Source organism: Notolepis coatsorum, assembly GCF_963971535.1.
Source record: "Notolepis coatsorum genome assembly, chromosome: 17".
NCBI classification, from domain to species: domain Eukaryota; kingdom Metazoa; phylum Chordata; class Actinopteri; order Aulopiformes; family Paralepididae; genus Notolepis; species Notolepis coatsorum.
Genome location: NC_140181.1, coordinates 72,236,761 through 72,255,006, shown reverse-complemented (window position 1 = coordinate 72,255,006; position 18,246 = coordinate 72,236,761). Strand labels below are relative to the sequence as shown.

General features: G+C 45.0%; 1 protein-coding gene across 1 annotated transcript in view; it reads left to right on the top strand.

The window, feature by feature from the left end:
- The window catches only part of lrp1ab (low density lipoprotein receptor-related protein 1Ab), a gene marked incomplete at its 5' end in the record, with an annotated part of 197,602 nt that overhangs the window by 32,222 nt on the left and 147,134 nt on the right, over window positions 1-18,246 (top strand). The window contains one exon of the mRNA XM_084333493.1: window positions 9,355-9,492. Coding sequence (XP_084189619.1) covers window positions 9,355-9,492 — 138 coding nt within the window. The remainder of the gene's footprint in view (window positions 1-9,354; window positions 9,493-18,246) is intronic.

The following is an 18,246-nucleotide window of genomic DNA, read 5'->3' as shown; positions in this document are numbered from 1 at the left end:
AATATGGGTCAACTAGTATAAACGTTTAAAGTCACTAGGGTGACAGTCTGGCTGATCTTAAAACAACCTCAAGGGCCAGGACAGTTTGACTTAGATATGACATTTCAATGTAAATCACATCTTGTTCTTTTCTTGTTTAATCTTGACTCCAGTCTTGTGTTAGACGAGACAAAACCCCTAACTCATCTTTTGTTTTTAATGATTCATCTTTGTTTTCATTTGTCATTCCCAGTATTTAATTGCAAGTCTGACCAGAGCTCGCTCTTATTTCCTGGTCAGACGCTTGTGTACACTTGTCTCTGATTTGTAACTGAGAAATTTACAGAAATAAATCTATGTTAATTTTTTACTACTAGACTCATCTGAATTCCTACAGCTCATCGTCTCGACCCTTAGAATAATTCCACAACAGTACCCATCTTGGATTCTCAGCATGTTTATCAAAATGAGCCCAGAAGGAGAGTATGAATGTTACACCAATAATAACACTAGTAAACTGGTAAACCCATCTAGTTTTGCCCACTGTAGGTAGGATTTCCTGATTCTGGGTCTCTTCTAAAAACAAAGAATTTCAGAAGGATATACATTTTCACTGCATTTATTCTGCCTGCCAAAGTGATGGGGAAATGGGACCACTCTTCAAAGACGACTTCAAACTGGAAATGGTAACTACAGATGAGGTACTCAAAAAACTGAGCGCCCTCCAACCAAACAAGGCCACTGGCCATGACAACATCCCCTCCAAATTCCTCAGAGACTCAGCAGCAGCCATCACCCCAGTCATCACACACATAATAAACCTCTCCATAAAACAGGGACACGTCCCCAAGGACTTCAAAATTGCGAGAGTAACACCCCTGCACAAAAAGGGCTGCAAACCGACGGCTTCTCGGTTACAGTGGGTGACAATATTATCACAAGGAAAGATGAAATTACCTACCTGGGTTCCATCCTAGAGGCTAATCTTTCCTGTGACAAAATGGCATCCAATGTAATAAAAAAAAGTCAACCAACGAGCGCGATTCTTGTACCGGATCTCCTCTCTGGTAAACAAGAATACCCTGAAGACTCTAGCAGGAGCACTCATTCAAGGGTACTACGACTATGCTTGCACCTCATGGTACCAAAGCACCTCAAAGGCACTAAAAAACAAATTACAAACATCTCAAAACAAGCTAGTCAGACTACTACTTGACCTGACTCCTAGAACCCACCTCACCCCTGCCCACTTTGACAACCTAGGATGGCTTAGAGTAGACGACAGAGTACAGCAACTTGCAATGGGCCTGGTCTACAAGATACACTACGCGACCAAGGTACCCATGTACATGTCAAAATACTTCCCAAAGGTCAGTGAATACCACGATCACAACACCAGAGGGAGCTCCACAAATCATGTAAAACCCAGATTCGGCTCAAACAAGGGACTAAACACGTTTCGCAATTATGCCACATCAATGTGGAACGCCCTACCTAAAGCTGTAAAGGAATGTGAATCACTACCCACTTTCAAAAACACTCTCAAAAAACACCTACGTGAGACTGCAATTCGAAACTGGCCCCTACAAATGTCCTAACCTAGTTGTACAGTAAATGACCAAGTAAGGCTTTGTCAATATTCCAATGCACAGTGTAAAATGTGTGTCCCCTACCCAACCCCCCCCCCCCCCCCCCCACCTCCAATGTACAGCCCCCACCCAACCCCACCCCACCCCACCCAACCAACCTCCTCCAATGTACAGTTTCTACGCCAAATGTATATACACTCCTTTTCTGGACACTTTTGTATCACAAACAGTACTGTATTTGCAAATCTGATATGTCATAAATGTATAGATGTAGCAGTACTGTCTATCTGTATGTCATGTATGTCATATAATGTTATGATGAATTGAAAATGGGGGACCCTGATGTAAACAAGACGAAAGTCTTTCTCTGGTCTGCATCCCCTTAACAATTGTATGTATTGAGCTGTACTGTACTGTACCCATTCTGCAATCTGTTAATAAACTTTTCAATCAATCAATCAATCAAGGTTCCCAGTAATGCCCTCATAAAGCGATAAAAAAAATTGCTTTAAACAAACCACCAATGCTCCTTGTTACTATCACACCCAGGTGTTTACATGAATCCATTGCTACTCTAAATGGCAAATCTGAGTGTGAAAGGCTTTGAGCAGTCTCATTAATTGTGAACAGTTAACCTTTTGACAAATTGAACTTATAACCAGATATCTCACCATATCTTCTTGGAATAGACATTAGGTTGGGGATGGACGTATAAGGATGTGTTACATACAAAAGTAGGTAATCTGCATACAAAGACGCACCTCCTTCACTTTTAACCCAAAGGCTCAACAGCAAGAACAAATAAAGGTGGTGAAAGGGGCCAAGCTTGCCTTGTCCCCTGTTGCAGGGGGAAGTAGGGAAATCTAAGGGAGTTGGTCATCACTGCGGTGAGAGGGGACCGATACAACAATTTAACCCAAGCTATAAAATTCTCACCCAAACCAAACTTCAAAAGAACGACTCCATTTGAGGCCTTCTCAGCATCCAGAGAAACAAGAACCTCTGCATGCTGAGGGGCCGAGCTGGGGGAGTACCGGTATATCATATTTTGAAGTCTAGAAAAGATTAGAAAACAAAGTGGTCCAAACCTGGTCTGCTCTGGCGATATAATTGATGGGAGAACCTTTTCCAATCATGTTGCAAGCATCTTAGCTAATCATTTGGCATCCACGTCTAAATTGCTGACAGGTCTATTTGAATCTGGCTCCTTAGGGTCTTTGCCTTCCTTTTAACCTCTTACCGGTATCGGGCCAAGATTTATTCCACATCACAAATAGATCAATACAGTCCGTATTAAGTGGTGTTGTGTTTCTTTTTCAAATGTAGCCACGAGTAAAGAGCTTAACCCTATCAAAACAGCAGTCAAAGTGTATATTTTCAGCACTGTTTGTTTACCAATGGTTTTAAGTGTTATTAGCGAAATATGAGCTTGTAAAAATCTCTGCGCATTGCACCGGAAAACGGATGATTTAGATGCATCATGAAGCCGTCATGAAATTGTTGTAGTCCTAAGAGACCCAGGGCTTTCTATGGACTCCTAAATTTCATAAAACGACACTACCCAGCTCACACCAGCCGCGTACAAATCCAACATTTTACTATTTTACAAATATTGATGTGAAAATGTTGTTTATATCTCACGGGTCGAACAAACCTCAACGCTATTGCCATAAAATACAACGTATATTATTCTTTACCTATCTGTGAACGTCTAGGAAAAATCTGCGTCGCAATCCGGTAAAAAAATGGCGGAGCTATGTACATTATACAAAATGAACTGTACTTACAGTAGATTTCATTCACGGTCTTTGCTGCCCTGTAACGTGCGCCTGGTGGTACTAAATCCAGATTTAACTCTGCCATTGGAAAGAGGAGATTCGGGTATGACTTGGCCATAATAAGGTAATTTATAGGCCTGATATTCTATATTCATATTTCAAATTGCACGTGTCTGGATTGGCAAAATTCTGTATCTACAAAACCCCCTGTAAATCATCTGCCCTTTGTTAATTTGCTTCGATCTTTAGTACACTTGATATCAAGAAGGTGCTGAATGAGCTCAGTTGAATGAGCTCAGTGGCAATTTTTTCACTTTTGGTCAATGTTAGCATGGTGTTATTCACTGTCAAAGATGGAAGAAAAAAAACACTGGGAATACATTCCCTGAGGTCCATAGATGTCCCTAGATATACCAATAACATGCAAATGGACCTTGTAGAAGTTGAACAATCTTCCATGTACTTTTAGGCAAATTTTCCAAAAATATGGCTAGGCCTTAAGAGGTTAATATAACTGATATGGATGCCTGATAAAAGGTTGGAGCAATAGTTTTGGTCTCAAATGCCACATTATAGGCATCAAGCAGCACTGGTGAGATTCATTTTGAGAAGGCATTAACCTCTTAAGCCCAGGGCCATATTTTCTGAAAATCTGCCTAAAATACATACCTAAAGTAAATGGACTATTGCTCCACTTCTACAATCCATTTGCATATTCTTGGTATCTATGGACCTCAGTGAATGTATTCCCAGTGTCAGAAATATTGTGTCTGTTACTAGGCTTGAGTAAATTGTGATGAAACAAAGGAGAATATGAATTATGATTTTTCTTTGCATCTTTGACAGTGAATAACACCATGCTAATAATGACCAGACATGAAAAACGGCCACTGATCTTGTTCAGTACCTTCTTGAGATCATGTGTACAAAAAACCTAAGGAAATGAATAAAGGGAAGATGATTAAACATAAGGGTTTGTAGAACCCTTCCGGAATTCTCCCTTCCGGACCAATGCTATTTGAAATATTATTATAGAATAGCAAGGCGGCTGGGTGGCGCAGCGGACATTGCGCTCGTCACCAACGCAAGAGTCACCGGTCTCGAATCCGGCTGTCGGCGTTGCCTCCGGCTTGGGCCGGCTGTCATACTGACTCAATTGGCAGAGTCAGCAGGAGGGAAGTCGATGGGTGGTAATCTGGTCGTCTGGTCGTTGTAAACAGCGACTCCTACAGGTCGGTCAGGGTGCCTGCACAGCAAAGACAGGAGATGGCGGGGGCAGTGTGAGCCTCCCACACGTTACACCTCACCAATGAGAGTCCGCGCTGGCAGGTGAAAAAGAAGTGGCTGGCTGCCTCCACATGTATCGGAGGGGACATGTGATGGGCTTCTACCCTCCCTACGACCGGCCAGTGGGGAGCACATGCGAGCAACGATCAGGACAGGGGAGGGAGAATTGGCACGAGAGGAAATTGGGATGGGAGAAAAATCACAGAAAAAGGAGGAGAAAAAGTAGGTCAAAAAAATGTAAGAATATAGAATAGCAGGCTTATAAATTACCTTATTATAGAAATTCGCACATTTATGGATTGTGCCAAATCTTATATTTCAAATGCCCGAGTTCAATTTGGATTTAGTATCACCAGGCGTGCATAAGAACAGATAATGAAATCTACTGTATGTACAGTAGCTTTTTTATTTTTGCCAGGGTGGCACCATTTTGAAACTAATTTCAAATCTAATAGTTGCTACATGCTAAAAATAGGAAAGAGAAACGAACTGCACTTCAATATATGTCAATAATGTAAAGTTTTGTGGTTTATTATCCAGAGTAATAAGAAATATAAAATAAATTCATACAGAAGTAATTAGCTTAAAACCCCATAGAGGCCTTTGGGAAGTGTCGTTCGGAAGAATTCCAACGCTCATTGAAAGCTCTCGGTGTCCTCTGCAAAATGGCAGCAAAAAAAACTACAATTCCCGACGTTCAAATTTTCCAAAATGGTCGACTTTTGAGAACTAAACGACACCAAAACGAAAATGAAAATCTATATTGAAAATCTAATAATCTTTAACCTATTGGTAAACTAACGTATTGATGATAATATATATTATAACTGATGTTGTGAAATGGTTACGATGTTTATACTTTAATACGTTTGAAAAATAAAACGATACTTTTGTCAAACAGTCTGGAGAGATTGATTTATGACGTGATGCCATTTGCTGTCCGCCGATGGACCGCACAGGTGGAAGAGGTTAAAGAATTCAGAAATAAACCCGTCGGGGCCTGGGGATTTAGAGCTTTGCATACTTTTTATTGCTTGTGCTAAGACCTCAGGGGAGAGGCTCATCCAGGCTGGCCTCATAGCTCTCTTTTATTATTGGGATTTGTAATTTATCTAGAAAGCTACTAATTAATGAGGGATCATCTTTGGACTCCGAGGTATAGAGATTTGTGCAAAAAGATTCAAATACTTTATTAATTTCCTGATGGTCAGTGAGAATTTCACCAGAGGTCATATACACATTTCCCCTATAAGTCTTGATGCAGCTGCTTGACGTATTTGATGGGAATCCGGCCTTCTCACCCTGCCCACACAATCGGTGTCTGGACTGTAGTATGAATGTAGCCAATTCATCAGTGGAAAGGAGATCAAACTGACAGAAGGAAAATCCTCATTATGAAAGTCTGGAGAGATTTAGTATACAAAATTATTTGAATCTGAATATAAGCCTTGAGAACCTCCCAAAGTATTCCTTGGATACTTCCCCATTGTCATTAATAGACACAAATTGTTCCATTTGGACTGAAATAAACTCAACAATTGCACTGTCAACTCCGTCAACAACCCTTTGAAGTAACTTTTTATAGAAATGTTTCTGAACGTAAACAGCAGGTTGTTCTAGATGCAGGCTGGTGTGTTCCAGTCCTCAGCTGTAGGTGGAGAGAAGCAGGTGAACAGTGATGCAGCAGCAAGGTATCAGCCTGATTAACACTCTCATTGATCTGGCCTGGGAGAGAGAGAGAGACACACACACACACACACATGTCATGCGCACGGACACGCACAGAGACACCATGAAAAGGCAGAGTGGACTGACTGTTGGGGATACTTTTTCCTGGTTTCAGTTTGTTTTTGTTTTAAACAGTACATTTTGCTGCCGGTAGCGTTGCAGGTCAAAGAGCATGACGCCACAACTAGACAACTGTTAGGGTGGCGTCTAGTTTTGAACCCAAGAGCAGAACACAAGGCAGAGGAGAATGAGGCGGTTTAGGATGTTTAATTGGGTACCATGCTTGACAGGGTTAGCATTTACGGAAATGTACAACAGGGGAAGAGGAAGGTTTCTCCATGTGATTCCCAGGGAGCGTCCAGGCTGGTGACGTCTCGGGTGAGGCGTAGACCGGGGGTGTGCAATCCTACACACAGAAACACAAGGTTAGAGTAAGGCAGAGTAAGCAACAGGTTAGAGTCTAGTACCAAGGCAGGTGAAGCAACACTCGGACGAGGAGTGGCAGGAACGCAGGTCTCATATCCAGGTCTGGTGATGATCTGACGAGTCTCGGGTGTGTAGGTAGATCCTGGGAGACAGTGTGTGAAAGCAGGGACAGGAAGCTGCCCATATAAGGGTGTTGAAGCCTGCTGCCAGGCAGGTGAGAGAGAGGCCTTGGCTGTGATTCTAACAACTCAAAAGTTTCCGACATCGTTTACCCGACTTGGTAGGCCGTTCACATGCTACTTCCTGGCTGGAAACACGTCCGTCCGATATACCCGATATCACATGAAGGCAAAGTACTCCAAAGAGGTACTCTGACATCACTGATTGGGGTGGGGCAGAGTATGCAGCAGAGTGAAAATATCAACAACCAGGGCACCAAATTGATGAGTTTACTTTAAAGTTTGTTCCAACTTCTATAAAAACTAACCATGATCCATCCCTTCATAAAAACTATAGGCCTATATTTTTATTTCTAAAATGTTAAAGAAAGTTGTTGCCAAGCAGCTCACTGCTGTCTCGACTGCACACAGCATTTGAGATAAATACCATTCTGGTTTCTGTCAGAAGCATTTCACTGAAACAGCTCTTCTTGGAGTCTCAAATGATATAATGATGGCTTCTGATGCGAGTGCTCTGTTTAGGTGCTGCTGGATCTTAGCACAGCCTTTGATACTGTAGCTCACAGCATCCTGTCTGAGAGGCTTAGGCAGTGGGCGGGTGTCTCTGGGAGTGCCCTAGACTGGTTCTCCTCCTGTCCCATCCTCCTGATGAGACTGACAAACTATCTGTTTTGCACAATTGTCTGACTGCCATTAAGGACTGGATGGCTAATGGTTCAGCTTTGTACAGCTAAACACAGATAAGACTGAGGTCCTTATCATTGCTTCAGATAGCATAGCTTCCAAGGTTGCTCAGTGTATTGAGTCTGTTTCTTCAGCTGTACGTCTAACCTTAGAAATCTTCAATATATCTTAGAAATATCTTAGAATCTTAGAAAGAAGTTTATAATATTTGATCAGGCTATGTACGTCGATCAACATATAAAAGCGTTGATCCATACATCTTTCTTCCATTTTATAAACATTGCCAAACTCAAGTCTGTTGTATCACAACTAGGGTTGGGTACCGAACTCTGTACTTTTAATGGTACCGACCGAATTGCATCGGTACTACAGAGTACTGATTCACGCTAGATAAATCGGTCCCAAATTTCGGTACCTTTTACATGTTTCGTATAAGAGTAATATTACTAGAGGAGTAACTAGCAAGAGGGAGCCTTTTCCACAAATATATTATAATACCGTCTCATTTATCCGATTTATTTAGTGTGGTGTGTTACAACAATAAATAACAATGTTCTAAATAAATTACCATGTTTGGACTTCTTTTTTTACAACTGACTTTTCTTTAGTGTTAAGTACCAAAAAAAGGTACCGGTATCGGTTAAAATATGAACAGTACCCAACCCTAATCACAACCTGAGCTAGAATTGATCATTAATAATAATAATAAACTATTTGTACAAGAATTGCAGCTCAAAGTGCTTCACAGCTGTAAAAAAGACAGGCATAAAATGTGCACAAAATTGAACACTGCTGCGAGGCTATTGACCATCTACAAATAGTGCTGCGAGGCTATTGACCAGGTCCAGAACGCTGCTGCGAGGCTATTGACTGTCTACAAATGGTGCTGCAAGGCTATTGACCAGATACAGAATGCTGCTGCGAGGCTATTGACCAGGTCTAGAACACTGCTGCGAGGCTATTGACCAGGTCCAGAACACTGCTGCGAGGCTATTGACCAGATACAGAATGCTGCTGCGAGGCTGTTGACCAGATACAGAACACTGCTGCGAGGCTGTTGACCAAGCCCAGCAGGACAACTCGCACCACACCTATCCTAACTTCCTTACACTGGCTTTCCATTAAGTTTAAGATGCATTTTAAGGCACGTATTTTCAGGTATATAGAGACATGCATGGTTTGGTCAGGCACATTTGTGACCCGATTAATCCATATATTGCCAGTAGGTCACTGAGATTTTCTGACAAGGGCTTATTGGTTGTTCCTCACTCTCAACCTAAAACAAAAGGTGATTGTGCTGTTGAAGTTGTGGCTCAGACACTGTGCAACGTTTTACAATCTGCGGTCTCTGTTGACACCTTTAAAAAGCAGCTGAAGACTGCTCTCTGAAAGGTAACCAACCAATCGGAGTTGCTAAATGTAAAAAACAGGACTCATACCCTCACCGGCTTTCCACTGCGAACACTGCCAATTGTGTTCGTAGGAATCTCTGACCAAGCCGGAAGTACCTCTGCCGGGGATTGAACCTGGGTCTCTGTGGTGGTAGGAGAGTGCCTTTGCCTCTACACTACCCACATGCCCGTTACTTTTTAATAAAGCTGTCAGACATTGTCCATATGTTCCAGCTTGTGTCCATCACTCACCTCTTAAAGTAACTAGCTCGTCCCGGCTGGTTTCCTAAGCAGTATTTGACTTGTGTTTCAGGTCCACACAACAGAGTGAATCAGTGTCCCGTCAACGAGCACGGCTGTCTGGACCTGGACGTCTGCATCCATATGAGCAGGCTGTGTGATGGAGTGCCTGACTGCTCCGACGGCTGGGATGAAGGGCCTCACTGCAGAGGTAATACCCACACACATTATCCTTCACTCACTCACTCACTCACTCACTCACTCACTCACTCACTCACTCACTCACTCACTCACTCACTCACTCACTCACTCACTCACTCACTCACTCACTCACTCACTCACTCACTCACTCACACACACTCTTGAATGCTTTATGCATTTATTCATATTATTATGTATTTATTAACAGGCAAGGAGCATACGCAATATAAATGCGGTCAGATATCCAGAGACCTTTCTGCTACATATGCACTGTCTTACACTCTATTGACAATTGGGTCTATGCATAGAGCACAATTAGTCAGACAGCATACAGAGTCTGCACGCACGCACGCACACACACGCACACACACATATACACTGGGGATACTGCACTGACTTGCATTTATTTCCTAGCTCCAAACTGTAACCTTCACCACTACATAGATAAAATCTGACCCCAAATCTCGATCACAAATCAGGGAATTGTGTTTGTCCCCTATCACCTGAAATATGTCCCCAATTTTAAAGTCAGGAACACACACTCACACACGCACACACACATGCACATTCACAACCAATAACATCTTCATTCTTTCCATCTACCCACCAGCAAGGAGACGGTGAAGCTATAAATAACATGCCTTCGTTTTGTCTTTCCACCCGAAACATCGGCTCAATAAACACTTCTGTCGCAGCCTTTAATGAGCTGGCCTAACCATCACAATGGCTCTCCTTCTTTCTGGGAAAAAGTCATTAATTTATCAATCAGCCAGTCTCCCCTCCCCCCCCCCCCCCCCCTCTTCAAGCCCAGCAGCAGCCAAAGGACAATCCCATCAAATTCTCCCCTATTAATTAGAGTGGGAGAGATGGAACATATTGGGTCCACAGTGTGTGTCTCTGTAGCGGCAGACGTGGGGGAAGGTGACTGGCTGCTGTGGTGGAACCTGGTCGACGGCTCAGTATGTCTCCCTGTCATATATTGTCCCAAGATCTGCCTGCTTGGAGCCCCAAACGTTTTGAGATGGAGGGTCAAGGGCTGGAATGTAACAAGTGGTGGGCTGTGGAGCAAATAATATGACTGGACATTGATCATTTAATACATGTAACTGGGCTGTGGACCAAATAATATGACTGGACATTGATCACTTAATACATGTAACACGAGGCATCGACAGCAGGGTGTATCCCAGAAACATCCAAACATCAATGCCACCTTTTGACCATGCCATGCATGGAGGGGAAACAGTGGCTCAGGAGTTAGAGCGGTCGTCTGGTAATCGGAAGGTTCCCGGTTAGTTTCCGACTCCTTGAGCAAGACACTTAACCCCTGATTGGGGTTAGCAGGTTGGCACCTTGCTTCGGATAAAAGCGATATATAAATGGAGTCCATTTACCTTTGACCATTTATCATGCTTTTTTATACAACTTTTTTAAATGTATGTCCCTAGATTCCACACAAGTAATGTAATGACTAATCAAGTGAATGGCCTTTAGGGAAAATGTATTTATGTAAAATGGTAGCAGCAGTATATCACAGAGGCGACACATTTAAAGGAACACGCCACCATTTTTGGAAATTAGCTTACCGTCTTCTCCAGAGAGAGAAGAGAATAGATACCAGTTTCCTCTCTGCGTTCAGTAGAAAGCGATCTGGCTGCATGTTAGCCTAGCTTAGCACAATGAATGGAAGCGGACATGGCCGGTTAGCCTTCGGGAGAGGTGTTAGTTGGACAATGCCTAGGCTAACCGGCCATGTCCGCTTCCATTCGTTGTGCTAAGCTAGGTTAACATGCAGCCAGATAGCTTTATTTTGAACGCACAGAGAGGAAACTGGTATCTATCTTCTTATCTCTCTCTGGAGAAGACGATAACCTAATTTTCCCAAATGTTGGCGTGTTCTTTTAAGTTTCCATTATGATGGACAAGCCATTGAGGAGTAGTTGACGTTTTTAGTTTGGTGAGAATGATGCCACCGTGAGGTGAAATGAACCAAGACGCAGGCCTCCTTGTTATTGTAGGACGAACATATTTGTCAGGTTTGGTGCAAATCAGACAAAGCGCTCACAAGTAACAACCCCCCGCTTCTGGTTTACCGTGCGTTTTTCCCCAATTCAAAGGGATCTGGTGGTCATACTGTTTGGCTTATCAACTGTCTAACGAATACATTTAAAAGACATTGGTTCCTGGATCGGTAAGGTCATGTGATCACCAACGTCAATAGGGCTATTCCTCTGGGGATCATGAACCTTGGCAGTTAATTAAAAAATATTTCAATTGATTAACTAATCAAGCTATCGTGTTTACATGAAAGATCTGGTCAAATGTCAAATGTGTTCCATGTTGTAATAAAGATAGTTTACTAATCCCTCCTGAAATATAGTTATATTGTATAAAAAATAGACCAAATAGAACATTGTATCATTCTCTGGAATCCTTTGAAAGGCCACAAATCCGGTAACGTTGTTTTGACCCGCGGTCCATACTTTGGGCAGCCCTGAGCTAGGTCCAGGGATCTGCTGATTTCCCACGTGTGTTCTGTTCTGTTCTGTTCTGTTCAGTTCTGTTCTGTTCTGTTCCGTTCTGTTCAACACCACCTGCAGCCTGTATCGCTGTTTGTGCTCGTTCTCGTGAAAAGTGGCATGATGTCCAATCTTATATCTCTGTCCCAGAATCTGGATGAATTGCATCACTGAGCAAATATTGACAATCAACAGTGAAATCTCCCCCGGCTAGACCAAAGTCCTGGAACAAGGGTTCGGTTTGCCAAGTTCTCCTCAAATAATGGCCTTAATCTTCGGCATACATTAGTCTGGCTATCAGTTGAAGGAGTTTGGTGAGTCATTCAGAATTGATGAGGTCTAAACGAGGAGTAGGTGGACATAGTTGTACGTAGTGGAGGACAGTATCCTATGTCGGTATGTCAGTGTCCCGCACGCCGGTCATCCATTCTGGACCAAGCTGTTGCACAACACATCGATGATGTCATCCACCCATAACATGCACTGCCTGGCTCCGAGTACACAGGCCCAGCTGTCCCTTGTATTGCTGGAGTAAACACTCCAGTGTGCGCGTGCACACACACACACACACACACACACACACACACACACACACACACACACACACACACACACACACACACACACACACTCGTGCTTGTACACACACATGCACACTGTCTGCATGCATGTCTCTCTCTCTCTCTCTTGCTTTTTCTCACATACAAACACAAACACACACTCACAAATACACCCCCCACCACACACACTCACACACCCAGACTCACATGCACAAACACAGCAGCAGTGTTGCCCGGAACCTTCTACCGCGCTGTTTGTGAGACCCCCGTTTCACGGAAAGCCTGGCCCTTCACAAGCATCCCAGTGTTTGCCCCGAACAAACCGCCGGGTTGTGCAAGTGTGCCGGGGCGCTGGCGTCTGAAAGCACACTTTGTCATTTACTGGGTCCAAGTAATTATGCCAAAGCTGTTGACGGGGGGGGGGGGGGGGGGGGTGGGGGTCGGCGACAGAGAGAGGACGAGAAGGGAGAAGAGAGAGGACGAGAAGGGAGAAGAGAGAGGACGAGAAGGGAGAAGAGAGAGGACGAGAAGGGAGAAGAGAGAGGACGAGAAGGGAGAAGAGAGAGGACCAGAAGGGAGAAGAGAGAGGGGACGAGAAGGGAGAAGAGAGAGGGGACGAGAAGGGAGAAGAGAGAGGGGACGAGAAGGGAGAAGAGAGAGGGGACGAGAAGGGAGAAGAGAGAGAGAGGACGAGAAGAGAGAGGACGAGAAGGGAGAAGAGAGGGGACGAGAAGGGAGAAGAGAGAGGGGACGAGAAGGGAGAAGAGAGAGAGAGGACGAGAAGGGAGAGGACAAGAAGGGAGAAGAGAGAGAGGACGAGAAGGGAGAAGAGAGAGGACGAGAAGGGAGAAGAGAGAGGACGAGAAGGGAGAAGAGAGAGGACGAGAAGGGAGAAGAGAGGGGACGAGAAGGGAGAAGAGAGAGGGGACGAGAAGGGAGAAGAGAGAGGGGACGAGAAGGGAGAGGACAAGAAGGGAGAAGAGAGAGAGGACGAGAAGGGAGAAGAGAGAGGACGAGAAGGGAGAAGAGAGAGGACCAGAAGGGAGAAGAGAGAAGAGAGGGGACGAGAAGGGAGAAGAGAGAGGGGACGAGAAGGGAGAGGACAAGAAGGGAGAAGAGAGAGGACGAGAAGGGAGAAGAGAGAGGACGAGAAGGGAGAAGAGAGAGGACGAGAAGGGAGAAGAGAGAGGACGAGAAGGGAGAAGAGAGAGGACGAGAAGGGAGAAGAGAGAGGACCAGAAGGGAGAAGAGAGAGAGAGGACGAGAAGGGAGAAGAGAGAGAGAGGACGAGAAGGGAGAAGAGAGAGAGGACGAGAAGGGAGAAGAGAGGGGACGAGAAGGGAGAAGAGAGAGGACGAGAAGGGAGAAGAGAGAGGACGAGAAGAGGGAAGAGGGGACGAAAAGGGAGAAGAGAGGACGAGAATGGAGAGAGGATGAGAAGGGAGAAGAGAGAGAGGACGAGAAGGGTAAAGAGAGGGGGAAGGCAGGTTAGGCCGGCGGGAACGTTGCTCCTGCTACAATGCATTTCTTTTGGCATGGTCCCGGTGTTGGGCTCGGTGTGGGAGGTGCGAGGGAGGTGTTGGTGTATATACGGATGATGTTGAGTCGTGTGCCTCGTCTGGCTGACGGACTCTGAGATGCTACTGTAGGACAGGTGGTGAGGTCCACACACTGCTACTGAGGTCCACACACACTGCTACTGAGGTCCACACACACTGCTACTGAGGTCCACACACACTGTTACTGAGGTCCACACACACTGCTACTGAGGTCCACACACACTGTTACTGAGGTCCACACACACTGCTACTGAGGTCCACACACACTGCTACTGAGGTCCACACACACTGCTACTGAGGTCCACACACACTGCTACTGAGGTCCACACACTGCTACTGAGGTCCACACACTGCTACTGAGGTCCACACACACTGCTACTGAGGTCCACACACACTGCTACTGAGGTCCACACACTGCTACTGAGGTCCACACACACTGCTACTGAGGTCCACACACACTGCTACTGAGGTCCACACATTGCTACTGAGGTCCACACACACACTGCTACTGAGGTCCACACACTGCTACTGAGGTCCACACATTGCTACTGAGGTCCACACACTGCTACTGAGGTCCACACATTGCTACTGAGGTCCACACACACTGCTACTGAGGTCCACACACACTGCTACTGAGGTCCACACATTGCTACTGAGGTCCACACACACTGCTACTGAGGTCCACACACTGCTACTGAGGTCCACACACTGCTACTGAGGTCCACACACACTGTTACTGAGGTCCACACACACTGCTACTGAGGTCCACACACACTGCTACTGAGGTCCACACACTGCTACTGAGGTCCACACACTGCTACTGAGGTCCACACATTGGTACTGAGGTCCACACACACTGCTACTGAGGTCCACACACTGCTACTGAGGTCCACACACTGCTACTGAGGTCCACACACTGCTACTGAGGTCCACACACTGCTACCGAGGTCCACACACTGCTACTGAGGTGCCACTAGGCTTCCAGTCTGCGTGAATACTTTCGGCAGCCCACTTGTCCTTCCGCATTGCTCTGATTGGCCGAGCGTGCGCATGAGCCGCGACGGGCTCCTCAGCCAGGCAGGAATACTACGCTCCGCTTAACCCAATTTATACAAATGGAAGTATTGATTATGCCGTAACGAATCATTAAAAAAATATACCGTTAACTGGAATATGTTGTTTCTTTACACATGTGTTGGATTATGTAATTGGTTTGTCATGACAAACCAATAAAAAATCGTGCGACTCGAGCATCGCTGAGCTCATCAACGACCCTCCATGCTCTCTCTCCCGCCACCAGCGCAGCCTCGCAGACCGGCGTTGGCTCCAGTAGCTCCTACAGCAGAGAGGATGGCTGCAGCCAAGACCGCGAGCGGCATCGCTGAGCTCATCATGGTGTCCGCTGGACGAAGCCAGAGACGGTCTTATTGTGTTACTGCTTCTCGGCATAAGCCCCATACTAAGACCGTCTCTGGCTTCGTCCAGCGGACACCATGATGAGCTCAGCGATGCCGCTCACGGTCTTGGCTGCAGCCATCCTCTCTGCTGCCGGAGCTACTGGAGCCGACGCCGGTCTGCGAGGCTGCGCTGGTGGCGGGAGAGAGAGCTCGGAGGGTTGTTGATGAGCTCAGCGATGCCCGAGTCGCGCGATTCTTTATTGGTTTGTCATGACAAACCAATTACATAATCCAACATATGTGTAAAGAAACAACATATTCCAGTAACGGTATATTTTTTTAATGATTCGTTACGGCGTAATCAATACTTCCATTTGTATAAATTGGGATAAGCGGAGCGTAGTATTCCTGCCTGGCTGGCGAGCCCGTCGCGGCTCATGCGCGCGCTCGGCCAATCGGAGCAATGCGGAAGGACAAGTGGGCCAACTGCCGAAAGTATTCACGCTTCCAGTCTGCCTCATCAGAGGATCAGTCAGAATGACCGAGCTGACTGCTGGCTTATCACAGTAAAGACACACACACACACACGCACACACACACACGGTAGCAAACAGAAATCTGACTTGAGACCAAGAACATCTTCATCCTCTATTAGGCGTATAATATTGTTTATTTGACATCTGATTTATATGTCTGGGCTATTAAGTGTGTAATATGGATGCAAAGCATGGAGGCAGGTTGAAAGCCTTTCTTAATTAAACCGGCAAGTTGCCTAAGTACATTCTTATTGGCAGTAACTGCCTGAGGGAGTCTAGGAGGAGGAGGGGTTACACCTGGGAGCCGCTCAGTACACAGGCTTCTACCCACCACTACTGATCTGCTCTGCTGGAGCAGTCAGGGGGGTTAAGTGCCCTGCTCAAAGGCATTAAACCCCTACCCATATTATCTAACTGGACCCAGGAATTCAAACCGCAAACCTTTGTCTCCAGCCTTCAACCTACGGCCACACGTAGGTTTCTACATCAATAAATCATTTGTCAGGTGTCCTTACCCCGGCAGGACTACTGCAAAAACATGAGACATCCGCTGACAATGGATGAAAATGTAAAGAAAGAAAGACTGTCGATATTCTGTTGTGTGTCACCAGGTCGGATTCACTGTTCTGTTAAACTGCTTTATAGAGCAAAGGAAGTGTTGTGGAATTATTCTAAGAGTCGAGACGATGAGCTGTAGGAATTCAGATTAGTCGAGTTGTAAAAATGAACATAGATTTATTTCTGTGATCACAGAAAAGTCCTCAGTTACAAATCAGAGACAAGTGTACACAAGCGTCTGACCAGGAAATGATAAAGAACCTTGGTCAGACTTACAATTAAATACATAACTGAACATGACGTACATTAACACATTGGACGCCAGACCCGACATAAGTCGGGTTAACTTGCCGAACGTTGGGCGCCAAACCCGAGAAAAGTCGGGTTTTCATCGTTATTTCTTTTATTCGATATTTCCCTTCATAATTCATCCATCCAGCCTGATGTTATCATTGGGAATGGGTCTGAGATCGCAAACGTCCAGTACCGCCGCCTAACGCCTTGCGGCCGCTATTGCACTCCATTTGAAACTATGTGGCTTGGTGCGTGCGGGGTCTAACTACTTGGGCAGGGCAAGCGGTTATAACTGATGCATCGACAAGGGTCACCCCCCCCCCGTTCATGTTCAATGCTGGATTACATTGGAAACACGATCGCAATCAGTACTTGGAATGGCGATCAGATAATTGGAATATTCTTTTTGAAGTACATCATAGACAAGGTAAGGGCTATATGTTATCAATCATGCGTTGATCTGATAATTCCTTCCTCGCGATCGGAGCGTGTGTCTGTGGTGTGTGTGGGGTCGTGTTCCGTTGGTTGCGATCAAAGCGCGGAGGGGCGGCTTCCCCCCCCCCCCTTTCATGCATCCATGATGAAACATAATACAGATAATCTAGCGTTGATTTCAGATTGATTATTGATCCAGGCGAGGAATGGCACGATTTATAGTTTAATGCAGTAAAACGTTGTTTGGCTGCATTTCCTGGGATTACACAGAATTACTCTAAAACTCTAATCATATTCACCACGGTATAAAAGGGAAATGTATGGATGAAAAAATTATCTGTTTTTTGCATCTTGACCGGAAGAAACTCAATGACAATCGACTATGTTATTAGATCCATAGCTATAATATTTAATATAGTTTTAGCACTGCAAACACCGGTATTTATCCCCATTGAACAAAGCGCTGGCACACACGGCCATACGCCCACAGCGACCTCTGGCGCTGAACCTGTTAAAATGACAGGTAAAGAAAATTTTACATAGAAGAGAAAATAAACAAAAGATGGGTCCTAGGGGTTTGTCGTTCCTGACACAAGACTGGAGTGGAGATTAAACAAGAAAAGAACAAGATGTGATTTACTTGGAAATGTCATATCTATGTCAAACTGTCCTGGCCCTTGAGGTTGTTTTAAGAACATCAGCCAGACTGTCGCCCTAGTGTCTTTAAACGTTTATACTAGTTGATCCATATTAAACTAGTCTGTAAGAGAATATGTATTTTAACACAGAGCTATGAAACATGTCCAATAAGCTGTACAAATTATGTAACCTATAACAATTATCATTACAGAAGCCTTTCCAAACAACCTGCTTCACCAACACCTTCACATTCATAGTTCAGCAAGG